Source organism: Typha latifolia, chromosome 7 (assembly GCF_019914945.1).
Source record: "Typha latifolia isolate L0001 chromosome 7, TyphaL0001v2, whole genome shotgun sequence".
In the NCBI taxonomy this organism is placed as follows: domain Eukaryota; kingdom Viridiplantae; phylum Streptophyta; class Magnoliopsida; order Poales; family Typhaceae; genus Typha; species Typha latifolia.
In genome coordinates, this window is record NC_133092.1 from 356,244 (window position 1) to 376,627 (window position 20,384).

The following is a 20,384-nucleotide window of genomic DNA, read 5'->3' on the forward strand; positions in this document are numbered from 1 at the left end:
AAATTTTTTGTCTCTTAAGTTTATATTTTGTTTACGTCATTTGCATTGGATGACGTATATAAACTTTGTTGCTTGTTTTACTTGCTAGCATAAGCTTTTGTGTACAACCATTAAATTTAACCTCGTTTGGATCTTGAATGGATGTCAGACCAAGCAAATTATGATTTTGATGTCTTAGAAATTCAAGGACTTAAATATTTAGTTATAGCTAAATTTAATTTAATGGATGCTACGGTAAATTGAAGGCTACCGCATGTTTGCATTCTCCGAGCTAGACACTTTAGATTATGAGATGAAGTGCTCTACAGTGTAGCTGGATAGCAACCAGGACTTGGATGATGGAGAGCAGTTTATCTTAATTAACCTCCAAGCTATCCTATTTTATCACAGAATTAAGGAATCTTTATCGACCGAGGGATACTCATGCCTTGGTTGATTGACCGAGAGACTGACCGTTGGATTACAGCAGCGTTTGTGATTATGGGAAACCAAATAAATCCTTTTACGGCTTTTATTGATTTAGAAAGTGATCTTGTTATTAAAGCGAACCAATAAGAGTTGGTCTTAAGTGCAACTAAGGGGACATCCATAGCCATAGTTGTTAAAATGTTTATTTTGCCTCTATATAAATGGTTGAGACTAATTTTATGTTACGAAGAAGATAAAGTGCAGCATGAACTCGCTGTGAACCCAACTCTTGTCCATCTCTCCTAGGTTAAGGCTAAGTATTAAAGGCCGCACGTCAAGAAAACTCAGTATGACCCACTTAGGCCCACATTGTTTCTCTTACGTACCCTTCCAAAAATGAGGCCCATTGTTCAGAATAAAAAATAGATAGCTCACTAAACTTAAACTAACACAGTTAAAACCTAAACTATGAGACCTACCACCCACATGAAAATTTTCCAGGTCTATGGGCGGCCGAGATCACACGACCTGCCTGCAGTTTACTCTAACCAAGCATCGATCATAAATTGTCTCTATCTCTTATAAAAGGAGGAGAAAAATTAAGAAAAACGGATAGTTGACTTCTATGTTCTATCTGAGCGTGCCAACGACTCGAAGTGCATATATGCCATGCCATTAATCAATACAGCAATTCGCATGATCTCTTGGACATATGTACTGATTGTGTACTGCCACTGCCCATTTGCGCCTGCATAAATAGTTCATTTGGGATACACAAACTTAGAAAATTAACCATGCAATTAGATAAGACACAAGCAACTACGGTATACATATATATATATATATATATATATATATATATATATATATATATATATATGCATGTCCATTGCAATCATATAGCTAGCCATTGTCACTAGGGAGGATTCCTGTGCTCATGCGGACCTGAGCAAAACGATCACTAGGAGTAAACAAGTACTCTGGTAAGCGATCGATCTGCCCCTATAAAGTATTACTGGTTCTTTTGCAAGTGCATGGGTGATTACTTTGCTGGCCACTGCGCAGCACTGAGATGCCATTATTGGATAGTTTGTGAGCTTAAGTTGGCTGGTGTCATTATTAATTAGTGCATGCACCACCCTAGCCATTTGTTTTGGGAGCTCATGAGTCAGTGGAAGAGATGCATTTCTTTCCACTAAAAGGTGCAGCACAAAGAAAGGTTGTAAAGGAAGAGACAAGCTTCGTTCCTTTACTGCCATGACAGCTCTCAAGACTAATGAGAGAAGCGGGACGCTAGGTATAAGAGAGATAAGAAGATAGACACGAGGAGAGGAAGACACTGCCATTGACTCAGCTAAATTAAATAGGTCCTTTGTGAGTCATTATGAGGTGAGACTATGGAGATGATACGATATGGTCCTTACGGTAGATTTTCACGTAAATCTCTATGGTGGTCCACTTGTCACTCAAAAAAAGTAGCTAAGCTAAGTCAACCCCAGCTATAGTTAATTTTGAGAACCTAACCCATCTTAAAATGCGTTAGAAATTTAAAGATATGACACAAATAGTTAGTCCCTAGTTTGTGTATTTTGATACCGACCGAAGGTAATAAAAGTATATTTTGGACTTTGTTGATATAATTACCTAAACTTATTTTCCCCGACTAGGCGTGATTAGTGATCACCAGCAACAGTGTGCTCTTATCTGATGAGGATATCCAATGGTGGGCCTATGTAAGACTTTGCATTTCTTTATCATATAATGTCTTAGTATGCTAAGCACATGCAGTGATATGCACAGAAGCACGCACGCACACATATATACTAACATATAAAATAAGCTGAGATTGTGAACGACTTAAAATACACGTGTATGCATACATACAAAGCTACGTTCGTATTTGATAGATAAAGATGGCCAGTTAATTAACGAAGCTTTAATACGTACTGTCTAGTTAATTGTGAAGCTTCTTCTAAATGTAAAGAGAAAAAAGGAATGGATACTGGTAAAAGAGATCAAAGTCAATGGCACTATGATGCAACCCAATAAATTTCGGCGGTCTTCCCCCATTAGTGTGGATATGCCTTGGTATATCCCCTGGCAACTGGTGCAACTATCATCATGGGCTACTGCCAAAAAAAGGAATGGGCCTAGTGCTAGCTTTCCTGTTCCTCTGCTTTAACAAAAAAAATAGACTGATCATATATATATATATATATATATATATATATATAAGAATGCAGGAAATTCCTGGAGTCGAGGCTGCAGGCGACCTGCTGAGTCAGCAAGTGTCAGGCCAGAGACGAGACGATCGACTCCTCTAAGTTTGACCTCCAAAAGAGTGGATGACCTTTGAGACCACCGTCAAGCCTTGCTTAACCAAAGCCGTGTGGTCCAATCGATCGAGTCCACGCCATGGATGTAGAAGAGGCTGCGATCAAGAACCTAACCCTTACGTGTTAGGCCCACTCACATTATCAAGGCAAATATATATATATATATCAACAGTAGTGCACCTGCCTGTGAAGAAAGTAGCACGTGACCAACAAAAGCTTATCGGCAATTATTCGATGGCGACACTGCTGATGGCCTACTCGTTGGTATTCACATAGATATATCATCAAATATATGGCATTAAATCACCTAAAAAAGCTCTCTAATCAATCTGCCTCACGCCTAAGTAAACCACGACTTCTTGTATCCATAAGGCAGGCAGGCAAGCAGGCCCTTAGTGGCTCAGGCACAAGGAGAGGTCCACCAAACGAGCACCGTCCAATCTGAGAGGGTGGAAATGGGCCACACGATTTGATTCCCTCCATAAGTGGCCCTTTTTCTAAAGGTATGCTGAGGCTGATAGCCAGACCAACGGCGACCATCGAAGGTCGTGTACCAGATTCCAACTCGCCCCGGCGTACTGTTTTTTTTTTTTCTTTTCTTTTCTTAACGTGTCCATCGATCGCGCTTGCTGCTCGCCGCGTACGGTGGATTCCTAGTTCCTATTCCAACTCCGCATCATCTCTCTCTCTTTGTCCATCTATTATTCTGCTAGTCAAATGAGTGAGATTTCCTAATCAAGAGCAGTGCAATTGCCATACTCTATTTACATTTGATGCCAGTCTGAGTCCGTTCGGTATCAGTCAGATATATGTCACCTCAACAATCTTCTGAGCATATGCTTATAATCGATGCATTGAAACGCATTTAAAGATATGCCTAAATAAACTCGAAAAAGCATCGCCCGCACTGAAACCGCTCTTCCCAATATCTGCTTACTCTCTCTCGTTTGTCTGTTCCTAAGCAGTATAAGACGGTGGAACCGTTGACGGAATAAGGTAAGAGATATGAGGAACTCTTCTCTTGTGATGTGTCACTGTAGTTGGCCATCCTTTTCAGTATGGAGTGAGATATGAACGTTGTTCTAAAACATCTCACTTTTGGTGGTGATTTGAGATATGTTGAAATTATAATTGTTGCAGCTATTTATTATATGTAGCTAACTGGGAATGCATGTTTGTTGTATGGCCCAGGAATATTCTACAATCTACATATGGGGTGGAGTGACGAATAAGTATCACGGAGATATGGCATGTATGATGATGCTCTATTTCCCCTCACGGAACTTCTGATAGCAAACTATTCTAAGTTGGCCAATTTGAAAGATTAATCTTTCTTTTACACCATCGCTATAAAGATTTTCTTTTTTTCCCTCACAGAAGGATGGCCATTATTATCGTTTACGTTGAACTTAGAATGTTAGGTTGGCTACTAATGGATGAGAGAATTGACAGGTAACACCATTAAGTTTATTTGTGCAAAATAGACTGACAAGGTACTTCCTTTCCTCTAAAGTACATCTTCTTCATCAGAAGGTAAAAGTGAATGTAGATATAAAATCAAATTTTAAACCTTTCCAAATAGGGAATTCAGCATCACATCTTTGTGGTTGTCAAATCAATGATGACATTCTTCTAGAGAAAAAGAAGAACAGAAGGGAGAAAAAATAAATAAATAGTGCTAACGTAGTTGCAGGTTGGCTAAATTACACTCTATAGCTCATAAGTGAGCTCAAGCTTCTATTGAGAAAGAAATAGAGGAATTTTTTAGTCCAACCTATGTGTGGACTGTGGAGGAATTTCTCACACACCCGGACTGTAGAAAATCTATAATTCAAAGTTTGTATTCTAATGCCATGAAGGCTTAATCTTAGTACTTCATTAAGTTTTTGAGTTGGACATAAGTCTTAAATATGTCTCCAAAAGTTGTTTTGCTAGGAGTACTCCCTTTTTTTTCCCCCCTAACTGACTTGTAATAGAACGCGTAGTTCGACAATCCTGAAATATAAATAGGGTTCGTATATAATTTGGCGCAGAGTAATCGATAGTATTGGACTCGAAAAGGAGCAAATAATGATTGGTTTACGTTGAAATCTGAGATTCTTGAGTAATGCTTTAAGGAATATTCCTATATCTAAAAGGAAGGTAAAATGAGAAGAATCAAAATAGAGTAATAGGCCAAATCTAATAGGCAGCTTAAGCTTTTCAATTAAATCGATTTCCAATGTATTCGCATAGTCTTCCTAACTATATATATGTACACATCTGGTTAATTAATTATAGGAAGATCCTACAACTCTAATTATAGAGAATCCTTTCTAATTATTTCTACACCAAAACATTAGACAAATTATACTTTGTTTAGAATTTTCTTTTCCTTTTCCTTTTCACCCCACCTTCCACTACCTCATCCTTTTATATAAGTACCACCTTCTCTTACAAACTACCTCAAGCCTCACACTCCTCAATATTCCATTCCATCCCCTTGTTCAATTCCTAACTTGAGCAAATGGGTGGCAGCTCAAACAAAGTGGAGAGCTTCCCAGATGCCAATGATCTTGAATCAGCTACTCCAGCCATGCAACCCATGGAGATCCACAGGGTTTCCTTGCCTCAGAAGAAGACCACCTTCCAGTCTCTCAAACAGAGCCTAAGTGAGGTCTTCTTCCCTGATGACCCTTTCCACCAGTTCAAGAACCAATCCTTCTTCAGGAAGTTAGTTCTTGGTCTGCAGTACTTTTTCCCAATCTTCCACTGGGGTTCTGAGTATAATCTTCAGCTCCTCAAGTCTGATGCAATCTCTGGCCTTACCATTGCTAGCTTAGCCATCCCACAAGTACGTAAGATTACTTGCAAAATGACCACTTAGTTTCCTGACGTACACGTGACAAAACCAATGGAAATTAAGCTTCTTTTTCATGCTTGACAGGGGATTAGCTATGCAAAGCTTGCAAATTTGCCTCCCATCATTGGCCTATGTGAGTATTTATCATTGCACTTCTTCCTTAGTTATCCTAGTTTCTTATCTCATTCGATTTGGATGGCAGATTCGAGCTTTGTGCCACCATTGATCTATTCTGTTCTTGGGAGCTCAAGGGACCTCGCAGTTGGGCCAGTTTCAATTGCATCCTTGGTGATGGGATCCATGTTAAGAGAGATGGTCTCACCTGAGCACGAGCCTACTCTTTACATCCAACTAGCTTTCACTGCCACCTTCTTTGCTGGTGTATTCCAAGCCTCATTGGGCTTTCTCAGGTAAATAAAACTTATCTTCCACCCAATATATTCCCTTCAAACACACATAACTAATGCTTGTTTGGAATTATAGGTTAGGATTTATCGTGGATTTCTTATCGAAACCCACGCTGATCGGATTCATGGGCGGCGCCGCCGTCATAGTATCACTTCAGCAGCTCAAAGGACTACTTGGGATAGTACACTTCACTACAAAGATGGGTTTCATCCCTGTAATGCTCTCAGTTTTCAAGCACAGGACAGAGGTAATCACATATATATACAGAAATTTGTATTACGAGATAGAATAAAGTTTATATTAACTGATATATGTACATATATAACTATGTGTATATGTGCAGTGGGCTTGGCAAACAATTTTGATGGGCACCTCATTCCTTGGTTTCCTACTGATAACAAGACATATAGTAAGTTCTCTACTTAATTCCTTTCTTGAAGACCATATCTTGCATTTTCCATAAAAGATATTTCCCAAAATGGGGAGCCGGGGAGGTGGTGGTGGTGGTGGTGTGATGAACGGAAGATTAATTCTGTAGGGTGCTCAGAATTGTGGTGGACCCTTATTTGCTTGCCACTAAGAGGAATTTAATTCCACTAATCTTGAATAAGAGAGGATGGGATTTTTTTTTATAAAAAAAAATATAGAGAGGATGGATTAACCACCCATTTTTGTAGCCACCCTGCTTATTGTCCATTATTTATGAAAAGGAATTAGAATTTTGCAAAAGAAACCCTTATATTTTTCAGATTTGGATAACTAGGCAAAGTTGCCATTTTTTTTTCTCTATTTGGTTCCTTTTTAGTTGATTTATTAGCTCATTATCCAAACATTAACAAATAATTTAAGAATTATCCAGAGCTCAAGAAAGCCAAAGCTCTTCTGGGTATCAGCAGCAGCTCCTCTAGCCTCCGTAATTCTCTCAACCGTCATCTCCTTTGTCTTCAAAGCTCAGAACCATGGCATCAGTGTAGTAAGTAGTTAACCTCTTAATTAGCTAATTAATAGCAAATTAATTAACTCTTGAAATCCTCTTCAGGTACACTTACATCTTTTTCTTATGCCTTTGTCAAATAGATTGGGCATCTACAAGAAGGAGTGAATCCTCCTTCAGTTAACATGCTCTATTTCCATGGCTCTTTCTTGGGTCTTGCTATTAAGACCGGAATAGTCACAGGCATCTTATCTCTCACTGTAAGAAAAGAATACTCTCACTCGAATAAGCACATTATTCGTAAAACCACGCAGATAAAGTTATAGCATCTTCTATATATAATTCCAGGAAGGTATTGCTGTTGGAAGAACATTTGCTTCTATAAAGAACTACCAGATTGATGGAAACAAAGAGATGATGGCCATAGGGATCATGAACATGGCTGGCTCTTGTGCTTCATGCTATGTCACTACTGGTATAGCAAATTATATGCTTCAACTGAGCGTTTTAAGACTCATTATTTTAGTGTTAATTTTATATATGATTGATGATATATATAAATATAGGATCATTTTCTCGATCGGCGGTGAACTATAACGCCGGATCGAAGACGGCAGTCTCAAACATAGTAATGGCATCTGCTGTCCTCGTTACCATGCTATTCCTCATGCCACTATTTTATCACACACCCAACGTTATCCTCTCGGCGATAATTATAACGGCAGTTATCGGGCTTATAGATTTCCATGCTGTTATCCGGCTGTGGAAGGTGGATAAACTCGACTTCTTGGCTTGTATCAGTGCTTTCTTCGGTGTTCTATTCATCTCAGTGCAGATGGGCCTTGCAATAGCTGTAAGCTCTTCTCTTACTTTAGACTTACTTGCTGCATAGTTCTACAAAGAAAGAATGATACAAGTTTTGTGAATATTTTTTGCAGGTTGGCATCTCCATGCTAAAAATTTTGATACATGTGACGCGTCCAAACATTGTAATCAAGGGGGTTGTTCCAGGGACACACAACTATAGAGATCTAGTACACTACAAAGAGGCCATCAGAGTCCCTCCTTTCCTCATTCTTGGAATTGAATCCCCCATATACTTTGCTAACTCGATGTACCTTCAAGAGAGGTGGGTTTCAATTAATTTTAGGGTCCGAATTAGGTTTCCATCTTTTTCTTCTTCTTTTTTTTTGAAGAAAAATAAATATTTTGTCTGATAATTATACAGAATCCTGAGATGGGTACGAGAAGAAGAAGAGAGGGTTGCAAAAATGAACCAGAGCTCCATTAAATGCATCATCTTGGACATGAGTGGTAAGTGATACTTACCATTAAATACATAACTGACATTATATATATATATATATATATATATATATATCTCTTTTGACTAAGTGTATATATCAAACTTTCTGCAGCTGTGACGGCTATAGACACGAGTGGAATGGAAACACTTGCAGAGCTGAAGAAGATCCTGGATAAAAGATCTGTGGAGGTAACTAAGAAGAATTTATTCTCATTCTACTAAAATTTATCCTGCTAGAATCAAATAGAACAGAGCATTTATAACTTTGCTTGTTTTAATGCAGTTTGTGTTAGCAAATCCAGTTGCAAGTGTCACGGAAAAACTATGCAAATCTGTGATTTGGGAGCAATTTGGGTCGGAGTGTGTTTATATGACCGTTGCAGAAGCCATCGCTGCGATTTCTTCTTCATATAAAGGCCAGATTTGAGCATCCTTCCGTTTATCTAATTCAAACCAAAGAAAGGTGACAGCAGAGAAGAAACAAAGTATTTCCATATTAGTGGATGTGTATTTGGTATCTAGTAATATAAACTTCAATGATGGTGTCTTAGTACTGAGCTCTTCCAAGAAGAGATTTTGAAGAAACCTGATACCATAATATAAGAAAATTTTAATGAAGTTGTCTTATAAACTTGCTTCTGTCCACTTTATCTGTGAGATGTAGTCTGTAGATGATCCATTCTCTTTGAACATATCTAATATTTGGTCTGCGGTTCATTTTAAGCATGATTAGATCAAAATTGCAACCAAAAAAAGGAGATCAGTGTCATCTTCACCATTGACGGTGTCTCAAAACTTTAATATTGCTAAATTTTTCTAGAAAGAAATAAACAAAGGAGACAATGTAGAACAGTCCCTGTAATACTTGTTAATATACTCTGTCTACAAGCAAATCATGCAAGAAGCATTTGGAAGCAAAATGTTCCCGAGGAAAAAGCAGGGATAAGTTACTCCTTCCAGTTGATAATTTTACATTTAAACGAAAAAAAAGAAGAGAAAACTGTTGATCAGTACGAACTGTTGGTAGAAAGTTATGCACTATAGCAACTCGAATCCTTATCTATATAATTTAAATGTCTTCAACTTTTCTTGGAGATCAGTCCCTTTACAGAATAATTGACAGCAAAGAAACGGAATTACTAGTAAAAGGAAGCCAATGTCCACTCTATAAAGATTGCTCAATGAAATCTAGCTAGGCTCGGCTCAAAAAAGAAGGCTCCACTCAGTAAGGGATTTTCTATCTAATTGTAATGATATGGTGTTCCAAAAATATAAAGTTTTAACATAAAATTGGGCGGAAACATATTAAATATTCTTCTTCCTGATCGTTCTACTACTAAGAAACTACAGGGTCGACTCTCCCTTTCTTCTTCTGGTAGCGGTCTTTTTCACTGGAAGAGTTCCAGCTGCAACTTCTTTAGGCTTTTGATGGTGATCATTCACAGATTGCTTATTTGGAGGTTTGTTCATACTAATCTGCCTCCGCAATCGTAATATTTCACCCTTTGCTGATGCTAATTCCTCTTCAAGCTTTTTAGACCTCTTTTCAAAACTGTCTCTTTCACTCCCAAGCTTTGTGATAAGGCTTTGGGCATCCTCGATATTTTCCTGGGATTCCTTTGTTTTGTTCTTTTGTTCAGTAAGCACCTTGAATAACATCTCCTTCTCCGCTTCAAGGTTGGCAACCATAGAATTAGTGTTCTCCAGCTCCTTGGAGAGCACCAATGCACTCTTGTTCATCTCATCAAGTGATCTGGTAGCCTCATCTAAGTCTGCTTCAAGAGCTCTCCGGGCTTCAGAATCTCTTTGTACTTGTTTTGCCAAAACCTCAATCTCTCTGTTCAAAGTAGCAACTATCTTTCGTTCTTCTTTCAACTCACGCGATGTAGATTCTAGCTTCTTATAGATCTCTAGCAGTTCCTTTTTCAATTTATCATGATCTTCGGCAACCGTTTTCAATTGATTGAAGGACACTTCAAGTTCCTCTTCTCTCCTCTTTATTACCTCCTTAGTTGAGACTAGCTCATCAGAAAGAGCTATTTTAGTAGCCATTGCCTCGTCCAAGTTATTAGTCAGAAGTCTTTTCTCTTCAATAAATTCATCCTGAATATTTGAAACCTTGGACATCAGTTCCTCATATGATCTTTTTGTCTCATCAAGTTCCTTGAACAGATTGGCTACCTCGAGTCTTGAAGCTCCTAATGACTTTTCAGTGGATTTAAGTTCATCTTTCAATTTCTTTACAATGGCTACTTCTCTTTCTAGCTTATTTTCGGCATCATCCTTCTCTTTCTTTAACTCTGCAATCATTGCTCGGTCATTGGTAGCTTCACTTAATGCTAGGGCAAGTTTTTCTCCAAGTTGATGGAGTTGGCCATCTTTGTTCAATAGAAGTTCAGAATCAAGATTTGCCCTTGTTTCAGAAGAGGACTTCAAATCATCATACTCTTTCATGAGATCCTGAACTTTTTTCTCAGCGACAATTTTAGCTGCATGTAGTGACTGAAGTTCTTCATTCAAGGAATCAATTGAAAATATCTTGGCATTCAGTTCTTCTCTGGTTCTAAGAACCTCCTCCTTGAGTTGTTCTATTGTGGAATTTGCACTCTCAAAGTTGTCCCTAGTCTGGTCCAAGATAGATCTCAAGCTCCTATAATCTTCCTCCTTACCAGCAAGTGATAGTTTTAGTTCGTTAATATTCTTCTCCTTGTCGCTTATCTCCAGGCCAAGCAAGCATACTTTATCCTGTAAGACATCTGCTGTATCCATTTTTTCTTTGAGTTTGGCTTCAAGCATCCTTTTCTCTTCCCCAGCTTGTGTAATACTACCCTTAAGCTGACTTATTTCTGATTTAAGCTCCTCAACTAGTTTTTTCTCACTCTGTAGTTCTTCACGTAAAGCTGTTAGAGTCCTGTTCATGGAAGACAGTTGATTTAACAGAGAAGCTTCCTCCTCCTTGAATTTTCTTGCTTGCTTCATTTGTTCTTCTTGCTCGCTTGATAGGCTTCTCTCATAGTTTTCCTTCAATAAAGAGATTGTTGCTTCCTTCTCGGTTAGCGCAGTCTCCATCTGCATTCAGTGTTTTGTTAGATAGACATAGCTGCCAAGAAATGTAAGCACTAATGGAAACTTCTGCAAGCACGGTGTTACAATAAAGGATGGTTGCAAATGACTTCAGCCTACTTATAAATTGTCTACTTGCTACTACTATGCACAAATTTAGGATGAGGCAATCTATAAACCCATATCCTGGCAGCGCATTAACTATTTATTGCAGAGAAAATGAAAAAAGTTTGATCCAGACAGGCTCCACTAAAATTAGTCGGTTTCTTATCCTCAAAATCCAAAAGTTATTAGAAAGTTTGTTATCTCAAAATCTCCCTCCATTGATCATCCCCACCAATTTACGCATCTGCACATTCCTGAAATTTTCTTCATCTACAAAAGAACTCAATGCAGTGTAGGAAAACAGTCCAACAACACAGAAAGGGCGGGCAAAAATACCCAGATAGAGTAGGAAAGAACAAATACAGTAAACAAAAGACATGATCAAGGTTTATGAATATTCACCAACTTCATGGATATAGCAATGAATCAACCTTGCGCTGAAGACATCATCCTTTTAATTAACATGCCAAATACTTTTTCAAGATATTTCTTTCCAACACACATCTTGAAAGTCAAAGGAATTGAAGATATGTTTCCCAAATTCAATCACAAACAAGGGACGGGCTTCACATGAAAGATATAAAATCAGTTCTATCTACCTTCTCGATGGAACTCCATGGTCATGGAGCTCACAGCCTCCATTAGTTCCTCAAGTTACAACACCCAAGGAAAATTCATAAAATTTTATTATTTAAGGGTTTGTTTTCACGTCCCAGGAACAAATAAGGCCGAGAACAAAATTAGGCTCAGTACCACAACGAGGATATTGGTTATGATAACATGTTCCTCATTCATTGCATGAACGAGCATGGAAAAAACAAAGGTCATCAAATAGCAAAAGGACAGCATACAACAATTATCAATTCACCATTTTTTCTTTAAATAAAGGCTGGCAATGTATTGACTTGTACTGAAATAATTCTTGTTTACTAGATTACTTATTCATTTATGCTAAATAATTAGAAACTGTTATTGGAAATAAAAGATCAAGAGAAGTATGGATATATTCCTAAAAATAATATCTTATGGCTTATAGTATACATAGGTATCTAAAATTTCCCAGACTTTAATTTAATCTTTTTGGAGCCCATACTGGAATCTTGATTTAGCACTTTCTATCAAATTTGACCTTCATTATATGTTGCTTATAGTGTGCCAACAGGGAAGCTTTGGACTATACACCAAAAAATTTCATTTACAGATAACACCTGGTTTAGATGTCATATGTTGGAGAAAAAGGCACATGTACGCACATCTCTACTTACTTAGTAACAGCTCCGACAAATAAGAACTTCAAAACATACATCTGTCCATATTTGAATATCAAGCTCTCTGGGTATATTTAATGATGCATAATTTAATTATCAGAAAATTCCAACCAACTCTAACTAATGATAACCATATAAGTTAAGAAAATCTCTAATTACAAGTTTGCAGATTGTTTACAGATGCGATGCTTGACTCCATAGCTGTCTTTTCCTTTTGAGATGTGGCATATAGTGCACCAAGAACACCTGATCCAACTATTCCAATCGCATTCAGGACAGATAAAAATGAATCCCCAGGTACATCTTGCTGCAGACAAGCTATATATATATCAGATGATGTGAAAGAAGGACTAAATCTTTTATCATAAATACTTTTCTCATTTTAGAATTCAAAGATAGAGCAAAGGATTAAACCACCTCAGACTTGTTAGGTTCTTCCAATGAGATTTCCTGGTCTGGCTGTTTAAGACCTTGCACTTCTTTATCTGACATCACAACAATATAGACAAGTAGTATTCAGCAAATAGACCAAAGCAAGAAGGGTAATCACCAAGGAGATACATTGATACCATTTAAAGGTAACAGTAATTCCTCTGGTTGGAAGCCCAATTTTGTTGCTACAGGGGGTTGTGTTTTACAAGTCTTGATGATATATCCTAAATTATTGGCCTCGGCGGCCTGGCATGGAAGTCAAATTTTGCGCCAAATTACTCTATCATGAAACATTCAAGTCCCAAAGTTCTCTAATTAAACCCTCGGCAAGAACAACTAAAAGGAAAGTTATCTTGGCGATTAATTCTGACACTATCCACATCAAATTAACACCTAAAATATCAAACGTAACAAAGGACCAATTACCTCATCACTAATATGCCAAAAAAAGAAGGAAAAGAGAACCTTGCACGAGATCTTCCAAAGCTACTGCTTTAAGCTGCAAGAGGGGCAAAACCGAGATACCAACAAGGAGAAAAGCTCTCCTTTGCGAGGGACCGCCGAGATTACCGTTGCCACCACCACTCGATCCCATGGCAAACACCTTCTTCTTGCTAGCTTTCCTGTGAGGCCACAGCAAGAGAGGAGACGAAGAGCCATTGGGAGAGAAGGGTATGGAGACTGGTGATTGCAAGAAACTGGAACAACCCATTGAGAACCCCATCCACGAGATTTAGCCTCTTTACTTGGCAACCTTGAAGAAGCTCAAGAGTGCTCTCTTCCTTCCATTCAATTCCTCTCTCTCTCTCTCTCTCAGCTTTTCTTGAGGAAGAGCGGCATCCACTTCCTCTGAACAACGAAAGAACGCGAGGGGCTCATCCAACCTAAAATTATTATTTTACCCTTGTGGTCGGTCACAGTAGTTGAGTTACGCAGACCGAAGTCAGCAACGATGTCGCTCGCACTGCAGTGTTTATCTGGGGCTAGTTTGGAGAATACAATGGCATGACGACATTTGGCTTCTCTTTGGGACGCCAGGTCAGCATCATCGCTGTGATCTTTTTGGCGCTTGGCCATTCACTGACTGCCAGCTCAGCAGTAAGGGAAGGGCTTCTATCCTCACAATGAGACTGGATTTGGACCACGTAGATTTCTTTTGTTGCGAGTCATGGAATGATGCACACCCGAGTTGAAGTTGAGATAGTCTGAATCTTAATCTTATAATACGACTAGTAGAGCGATTTGTTTATGCTAAGCTCCCATATAAAGGTAAACAATCTCGATCATCTTCTTCTTTTTCTCTTTTAATTATGAGATTACCATAAGCTATTGGTTTGATTCTATATTAGAGCTTTCAGCGTAATATTATTTGCACAAATTTTAAATTACCTATTTTTGAATTTTTATTTGTATTACTCTACTCTCCCGTAGTTTAGACTAATATAAAAATATTAATTTTTTAATACAAACTTAACAAAGAAATTACATATTGACGTAATATCACTATGATATTAATAATATTATTATTTGAGTTAATATGAATCTTCTATCTATATTTTAATATTATTAAAAAATGTGTTTCATGATTATATATTTACAGGTATGTGCATTGTAATAGTTAGATAATAATTAAGATTTAATGCCTGTAATATTATATAGGAGCTAGAAGAGGTTGAAACTGTATTTTAGTTGAACTTTGAATAATAAAATAGGTGAGTAAACTAAATGAAAGATAAGCATTTTAATATTTATTATGGTAGAATAATTATATGTAATAATTTAAAAAAAGAAGAGAGAAATTGTGCTTTCTCAGTTTAGTTTGGGATAGAAAAAGTTAACCATTTCACTTTAATCTAAACCATAGGAGGGAGGACAAAATGAAGTTTTAAGGAATAGTTTGATTTTTGACAAAAACAAAGAGGAGTGATTTATCCTTTACCCATATTATTTTAAGAAATTTTGTTGATCCAAGTAGCTTCACATTCTATCATGTAAAATATGGTGGCCTATCCCATGTGGTACCTAGAGATGGTAAGTCTAGTTTAAGGAGCTCAAAATCCTATTCAAAATTGAGTTTTCCTATCCTGAATACTTGCTACCCAGATTAGCTACAAAAAGTCTACTCTGGGAGTACTATCTACTATTACTTTCTCTAATGAAGAGAAGAATCTGAGACCAAATCTTGAAATTAGCACAATTATGTCTCAATTTTTCTAGATTAATGTGTTGCATAGATAGGGAAAAGTTTGTATCCAGATTTTGCTGACACTTGGTTTGATAACCAGTTCATGAGATGGGAGTCTCCCAATATTGAGAGCTGGAGATGAAAATTCCTGGGAGAAATTCTAATCAAATACCTCAAAATGTTGGATGGCTTCTGCAGTGAAGGTATAAAACTGCTATCAGAATAGTGAGTTAGGAGATAAAAGGAATTAGAACTTCTGATAATTTACTGGGAGCTGCATACTTCCTCTTTTCAGATGGATTAGAATATGAATGCAGATATCAGATGACAAGATCATCAAAGCAATTAAGCCACAGAATAACTCATACCCACTGGCTCGATAGTATGATTGAGAACACCATCACTATCATTACAAGAATACACAGAGCAAGTATTAGAAGAGAAGAAGACAATCTTGGGCACACAGTTTCAATACTAGATTGGTTATACTACACAACTGAAGTTTTACTCGATGGGGGCAATAATAGGATAAAATCTATCTATTTGAGATCATAAATACAAGAGTCTTTTTATTTGCCTGATATCACTTCTACTATTATGAGTGCTATCAACATAAAAGTATCATTTCAAGAAATTATGCAGCAACAATATTAGAGAAGCAGAGTGTTACAATTGTGTATCGATGTAGACTAAACTTAAGACTACCAAGTTCATTAAGAGACATATCAGATAACAGTAGATTGATATGAGCTATAAGTATAGATTCTACTGTTCATATGATTGTGGCAAGCTGTCTTATTTGACATCTATTTGTAGAACAAGTATTCCATGATTCCAACATTTCTCAGTCAGTGCTGCAGAGTAGGTAAGAGCAGGTGCAAATGATTAGATGCATATCAGAAGAAAATCAATAGGTATTACTCAAAAAGTAAAAACTAGCTCATATCATTAACTAATGAAGTTCTCGAAGCTTATACAGTAGCTGCTGCAAGTAGATTCTAGGGAAAAATGGGGAGCCCATGCAGTGGCAACACCCCTCTTATCAAAATTATAAACCAAAAATCAAAGTTTATCCGGAAACTGAGATATCCGAAAATAAAAAGAAAAACGCAGTCCTGACCATGACCCACAAACACCACCATGAGTGCTGAAACAGCATCAGCAAACAAATGAATGTACATAGTGACCATCCATGGCTGCTAAAGATCCACATAGACAGCTCTTCATGAACGGATGATCAAATTGTTTACCTTAAAAAATTTCCATTTCTCATAGATTGATGTTGTTGGCTTTAGCGATCCTCTAGCTATGTAGCCACGACCGTCCCAGCGAGAAAAATGTCATCATCGAAGGCCAATTCAGGAGAGTCAGATGAATAAGCTGTCTCTTTCTCCCTTTCTTCTTCAGTACTAATTTCTTGATCACGGCAGTCACAGCTACAGAATGCCTTCTCACCTCTGCAATGCATAAGAGAAACTTAAGAGACTAAAACAACATGATTGCCAGTGTATCTATGTGCATGCTCTCTGATTTACTACCATACAACAGGAAGAGAATACGAGCAGATCAAAAGAATTGCAGATCAAAAGAATTGCAGAACAATTCCAGGACTAACCTATAGATATAGATGTCTTTTCCTTCTAATTTCTTCTTGCAAGAGAAGCAGAAGCTCAAAAAATCATCGGAAAGACCGGGTGGAGAATCCTGATGGCACTTAAGCAGCCATTTGGAGGAAGCAATACCCTCTTTCCTATTATAATCAGGTGACTGAATTGAGTGGGATTCCAGAACACAATCCCCAAAAATGTGAGTAGTCTTTGGATTAGGACCATGAGAAATAATGCAAGTGTAATCCTCCGACTGCTCGATCTCACTTGCAGATAGAGCACCTATAAAACCATGAGATGCGCCAATAGATATAGGGAGAGAACCCGAAAACTTGTCAAAACTGGTGCTCCCTTCAGCTGGAGGAGAATCCAACGGAGAATTCTTTGAATTTAATGGAAAGATTTCAGAAATAAACTTTGGGTTCTCGTAAAACTGATTCGGGGGAAGAGATGATCCACTGATATCCGCAGAACAAGATCGCATTTTGCCAAATTCCCCACATACCAATTCATCTCCTTTGCGCCCCAGTGCCATTCTCGAGGAACCCAGATGATGAGGTGACCCTATCCTAGTCTGTGAAAAAACCCCATAATCCTTAGGCAAGGATTTAGGAGCTGCACCTAAAGGTTCACCTCTCAGACCACCCAGATGAGCACTAGGGTTTGGGATGTTGATCCTCATCTGTGATCCAAACACTATATTCCTTCTCTCAGGAAATCCTAAGCCCTTCCCAAATGGCATAGTCTCATCATTGAGAGAACCCACAAGACCAAGGCCAACCCTGCTGCAATCCCAGCTCTTTGGTTGCCCATCAGGGCCTGGTGTTCTAGGAGACCTAACAAAGGAGTTGCCTACATTGGAAAACACCTTGTAGTCCAGAGGAGACGTTGGGCTCCTAGCTGAATCACAATCTGATAAGCCCTTGGTGGTGAATCCTACAAAGAGCCCAGGAACACTAAAGAACGAGGTGCTCTTGGCCTTCTGCATCACTCCATCAAAAGAGGAGGAATCAGAGGCTAAACCTGGAATCAGGTGGGTTTTGCTCTGCTCTTTCTGGACTGGTCTGCTCCTCTTCCTCAGCATAGTGTCAAATGCCCTCCTCTTCCACCGTTGATGTTAGGAAATTCCTGAACTGAAATGTTAAAAATGAAATATTTAGGATTAAGTTTCAAGATGGCAATATTAACAGGTACGACTGATCGTAGATACACACAAAAAATCAAAACCAGCCTTAGAGAGTGCGATCAGAAGATGAAAGAGGAACACTGCAAGTTTGGTAATCATAATAGGCATGTAGTGGTAATCATAAAAGATCCAGCTGAAAAATACTCCAAAAAGATATATATATTTTCTTGGATTCCAATCAAACAACAGAAGGCTCTCCAAAGGATTTAGATAGAAACGTGTTGTGTTATTGTATCACTGGTTTCTGGGGGCCATTACAGCATAAGAGGCAGATAATAGACATCCACAGCAGTATTTATTACTATATAATAATCAGCATAAAAAAATAAAACAACAACTAGATGATCAAACTCGTATGCACTAACAAGTGGAAATCATCAAAAGGACAAACTATTGATGTAATTTCTGAAGAAATAAAGCTCGCCAAAGCCAACTGAAATAGTAAAAAAAGTAACATTAGATGGATGAAGAAATCAATAGAAATCAAAGATCTTGAGAAATAAACTTGGGATTACATTAAAATAGCATCCGAGTTCAAGATCTGAAGTTTCCAGCCAAAACCCAACAACCCAGATACAGAATCTTCATCAATGCATCCCTCCAAATAACACAAATACATAGAAATCCCCCAGGAAATTTATTAGTGTATTTCACGGGCAGTCAAGTTCCCCAACCCAAATGACATGACTCCACAAATGCATGCCTGCCAAAGATCAGAGAACAGAGAGAAGAGGAGAGAGAGGGAACCCACAAGGAAAAGGAAAAACCCCAGCTTTGCTTTTGCTTCCTTCCTTCTCTCTCAGGCTCTGTATCTGAGAACAACCTCTCAGATGGAGCCTCTGAAGAGACCCAGCCAGGAGGAGTAAAAATAGCTCGAGAAAGGTATAAAAGCTTATACTGTACTGTTCTTTTTTCCTCTCTCTCTCTCTCTCTCTCTCTCTCTCTCTCTGTGTGTGTCTTTTGGCTGCATGCATCAAAATCAGAGTGGCTTCTGATATACTCTTCTCATTCATGACTGTCAGAAAAAAAAAGATAGAAATTTAGATAAATCGCATACATCTTTTATACGATTGGTACGTACAAAATGCCCAAAAAGAAGGGTGTGTGGGCCACTCGAAAGTCGTACCGCTTACATAGTTACGTTGCTCGGGGAAACAAGAGCAAGACGAAGGAAACGCGAATTAATTAATAGAGGATTCTAAAGGGATGGCTCGTTGGCTCCCGTTTTCGCTTTGTTTTACTTTTCTAATGCTCTTTTAATTTTGGTTCAAATCGATTCTTAAGCATATTTCGAAAGTAGGATATTCCTTTTGGGTTTCGATGTCAAGCAATCACTATTGTAATAGGTGGATTGATTGTCTCAAAACAATATATATATTTATCAACCAGTTATCCTAATAGTTTTATTAGGATCCAACTCATAATACCATTGTTAAATTAGTTCTGAAATTGTATAAGAAATTTAATTATTATCCAAAACTATATTGGATCATATTTAATATATTGCAAACATATTAATTAACATTATTTTATCAAGATAAATTAGTAGTACTCTCGTATTGTTTTCGATCAATTTGTCGAGAGTGGAAAAATGAACAGAACTTTTCTCAATTAAAAATAAGTTAGTGGTAAGAGGGGGACGCCCTCCGGAAACTAGCGTTTCCCACTTCGTCGCTGTGGTCGGTGATGTCCTCCTCGGTTCGGACATGGCACGGTAGACGAGGACTGGACCATGAAACGGCTAAAACAGCCAATCAGATTTCCCCGTTTGACGAGGCCTCAACTTTTTCTTTTCTTTTATTTTCCCTTCTTCCCTTCCCTTCAATCTTGGCCTTTTCCTTAACTACTGCTACCGCTGCTGCTGCTGCTGCTACTAAACCCCCACGTGGACGGTCGTGATCGAAAGGAGGCAGTCTTTCGCTCTCAGGAGTCCTCCCTCTTGTCGCCAGACGGACGGACGGCGGCGATCGACAGAATAACGAGGTATGATGGATCTGGGAGTGGACGGCTGAGATCTCTCCTTTGTGGTGGGCCCCGGTTTTGAACAGGAAAGGTTCGGTTCTCTCTCCATTATGGCGAGGGCAATGGCAGAAGAGGACAAAGCTGCCCTTGGTGGGCCCCAACCTGGGCCCAGAAGCATGTCTGTGCTCCCCTGTGGGCTTCTTCGCCAAGGAATGGTTGGGTTTGGGTCGACGACTAGCCCTCCAAATTTACGTAAATGACACTACTATTTATTTTCTTTTCTTCTTAATTTCTCCTATCACACATTGACGTAGTTGGTTAAAAAATCTTATCTAAGTGAAA

At 38.3% G+C, this 20,384-nt stretch overlaps 3 protein-coding genes and 1 long non-coding RNA gene across 5 annotated transcripts; 2 read left to right on the forward strand and 2 right to left on the reverse strand.

The window, feature by feature from the left end:
- The first annotated feature begins 5,186 nt into the window (after positions 1–5,186).
- On the forward strand, positions 5,187–8,865 carry LOC140792361 (probable sulfate transporter 3.4). The gene is made up of 13 exons (XM_073143313.1): positions 5,187–5,577; positions 5,671–5,719; positions 5,789–5,996; positions 6,070–6,241; positions 6,338–6,403; positions 6,854–6,967; positions 7,072–7,188; positions 7,277–7,403; positions 7,495–7,781; positions 7,867–8,057; positions 8,157–8,242; positions 8,347–8,423; positions 8,518–8,865. Exons 1-13 carry the CDS (start codon positions 5,251–5,253, stop codon positions 8,659–8,661), a joined length of 1,965 nt encoding a protein of 654 aa, XP_072999414.1. The 5' UTR covers positions 5,187–5,250; the 3' UTR covers positions 8,662–8,865.
- Positions 8,866–9,437: 572 nt separating this feature from the next.
- Positions 9,438–13,989, reverse strand: LOC140792359 (MAR-binding filament-like protein 1). Its single transcript, XM_073143311.1, has 4 exons — positions 13,568–13,989; positions 13,088–13,155; positions 12,849–12,977; positions 9,438–11,303 (listed from the first exon to the last, which is right to left on the reverse strand). Exons 1-4 carry the CDS (start codon positions 13,824–13,826, stop codon positions 9,579–9,581), a joined length of 2,181 nt encoding a protein of 726 aa, XP_072999412.1. The 5' UTR covers positions 13,827–13,989; the 3' UTR covers positions 9,438–9,578.
- Positions 13,990–14,322: 333 nt separating this feature from the next.
- On the forward strand, positions 14,323–15,971 carry LOC140792906 (uncharacterized). Its single transcript, XR_012109842.1, has 3 exons — positions 14,323–14,371; positions 15,388–15,490; positions 15,583–15,971. It is a non-coding gene; the product is annotated as an uncharacterized lncRNA (long non-coding RNA).
- A 233-nt stretch (positions 15,972–16,204) lies between these two features.
- LOC140792905 (FCS-Like Zinc finger 10-like) lies at positions 16,205–19,054 on the reverse strand. Of its 2 annotated transcripts, none has more exons than XM_073144135.1 (3): positions 18,596–19,054; positions 16,903–18,027; positions 16,205–16,744 (listed from the first exon to the last, which is right to left on the reverse strand). In XM_073144135.1, the coding sequence occupies exons 2-3, from the start codon at positions 17,976–17,978 to the stop codon at positions 16,594–16,596; spliced, it is 1,227 nt and encodes a 408-aa protein (XP_073000236.1). In that variant the 5' UTR covers positions 17,979–18,027; positions 18,596–19,054; the 3' UTR covers positions 16,205–16,593. The 2 variants fall into 2 exon arrangements, with proteins under 2 accessions (XP_073000236.1, XP_073000235.1); XM_073144134.1 differs by having other exon boundaries at positions 18,832–19,053.
- Positions 19,055–20,384: the final 1,330 nt, after the last annotated feature.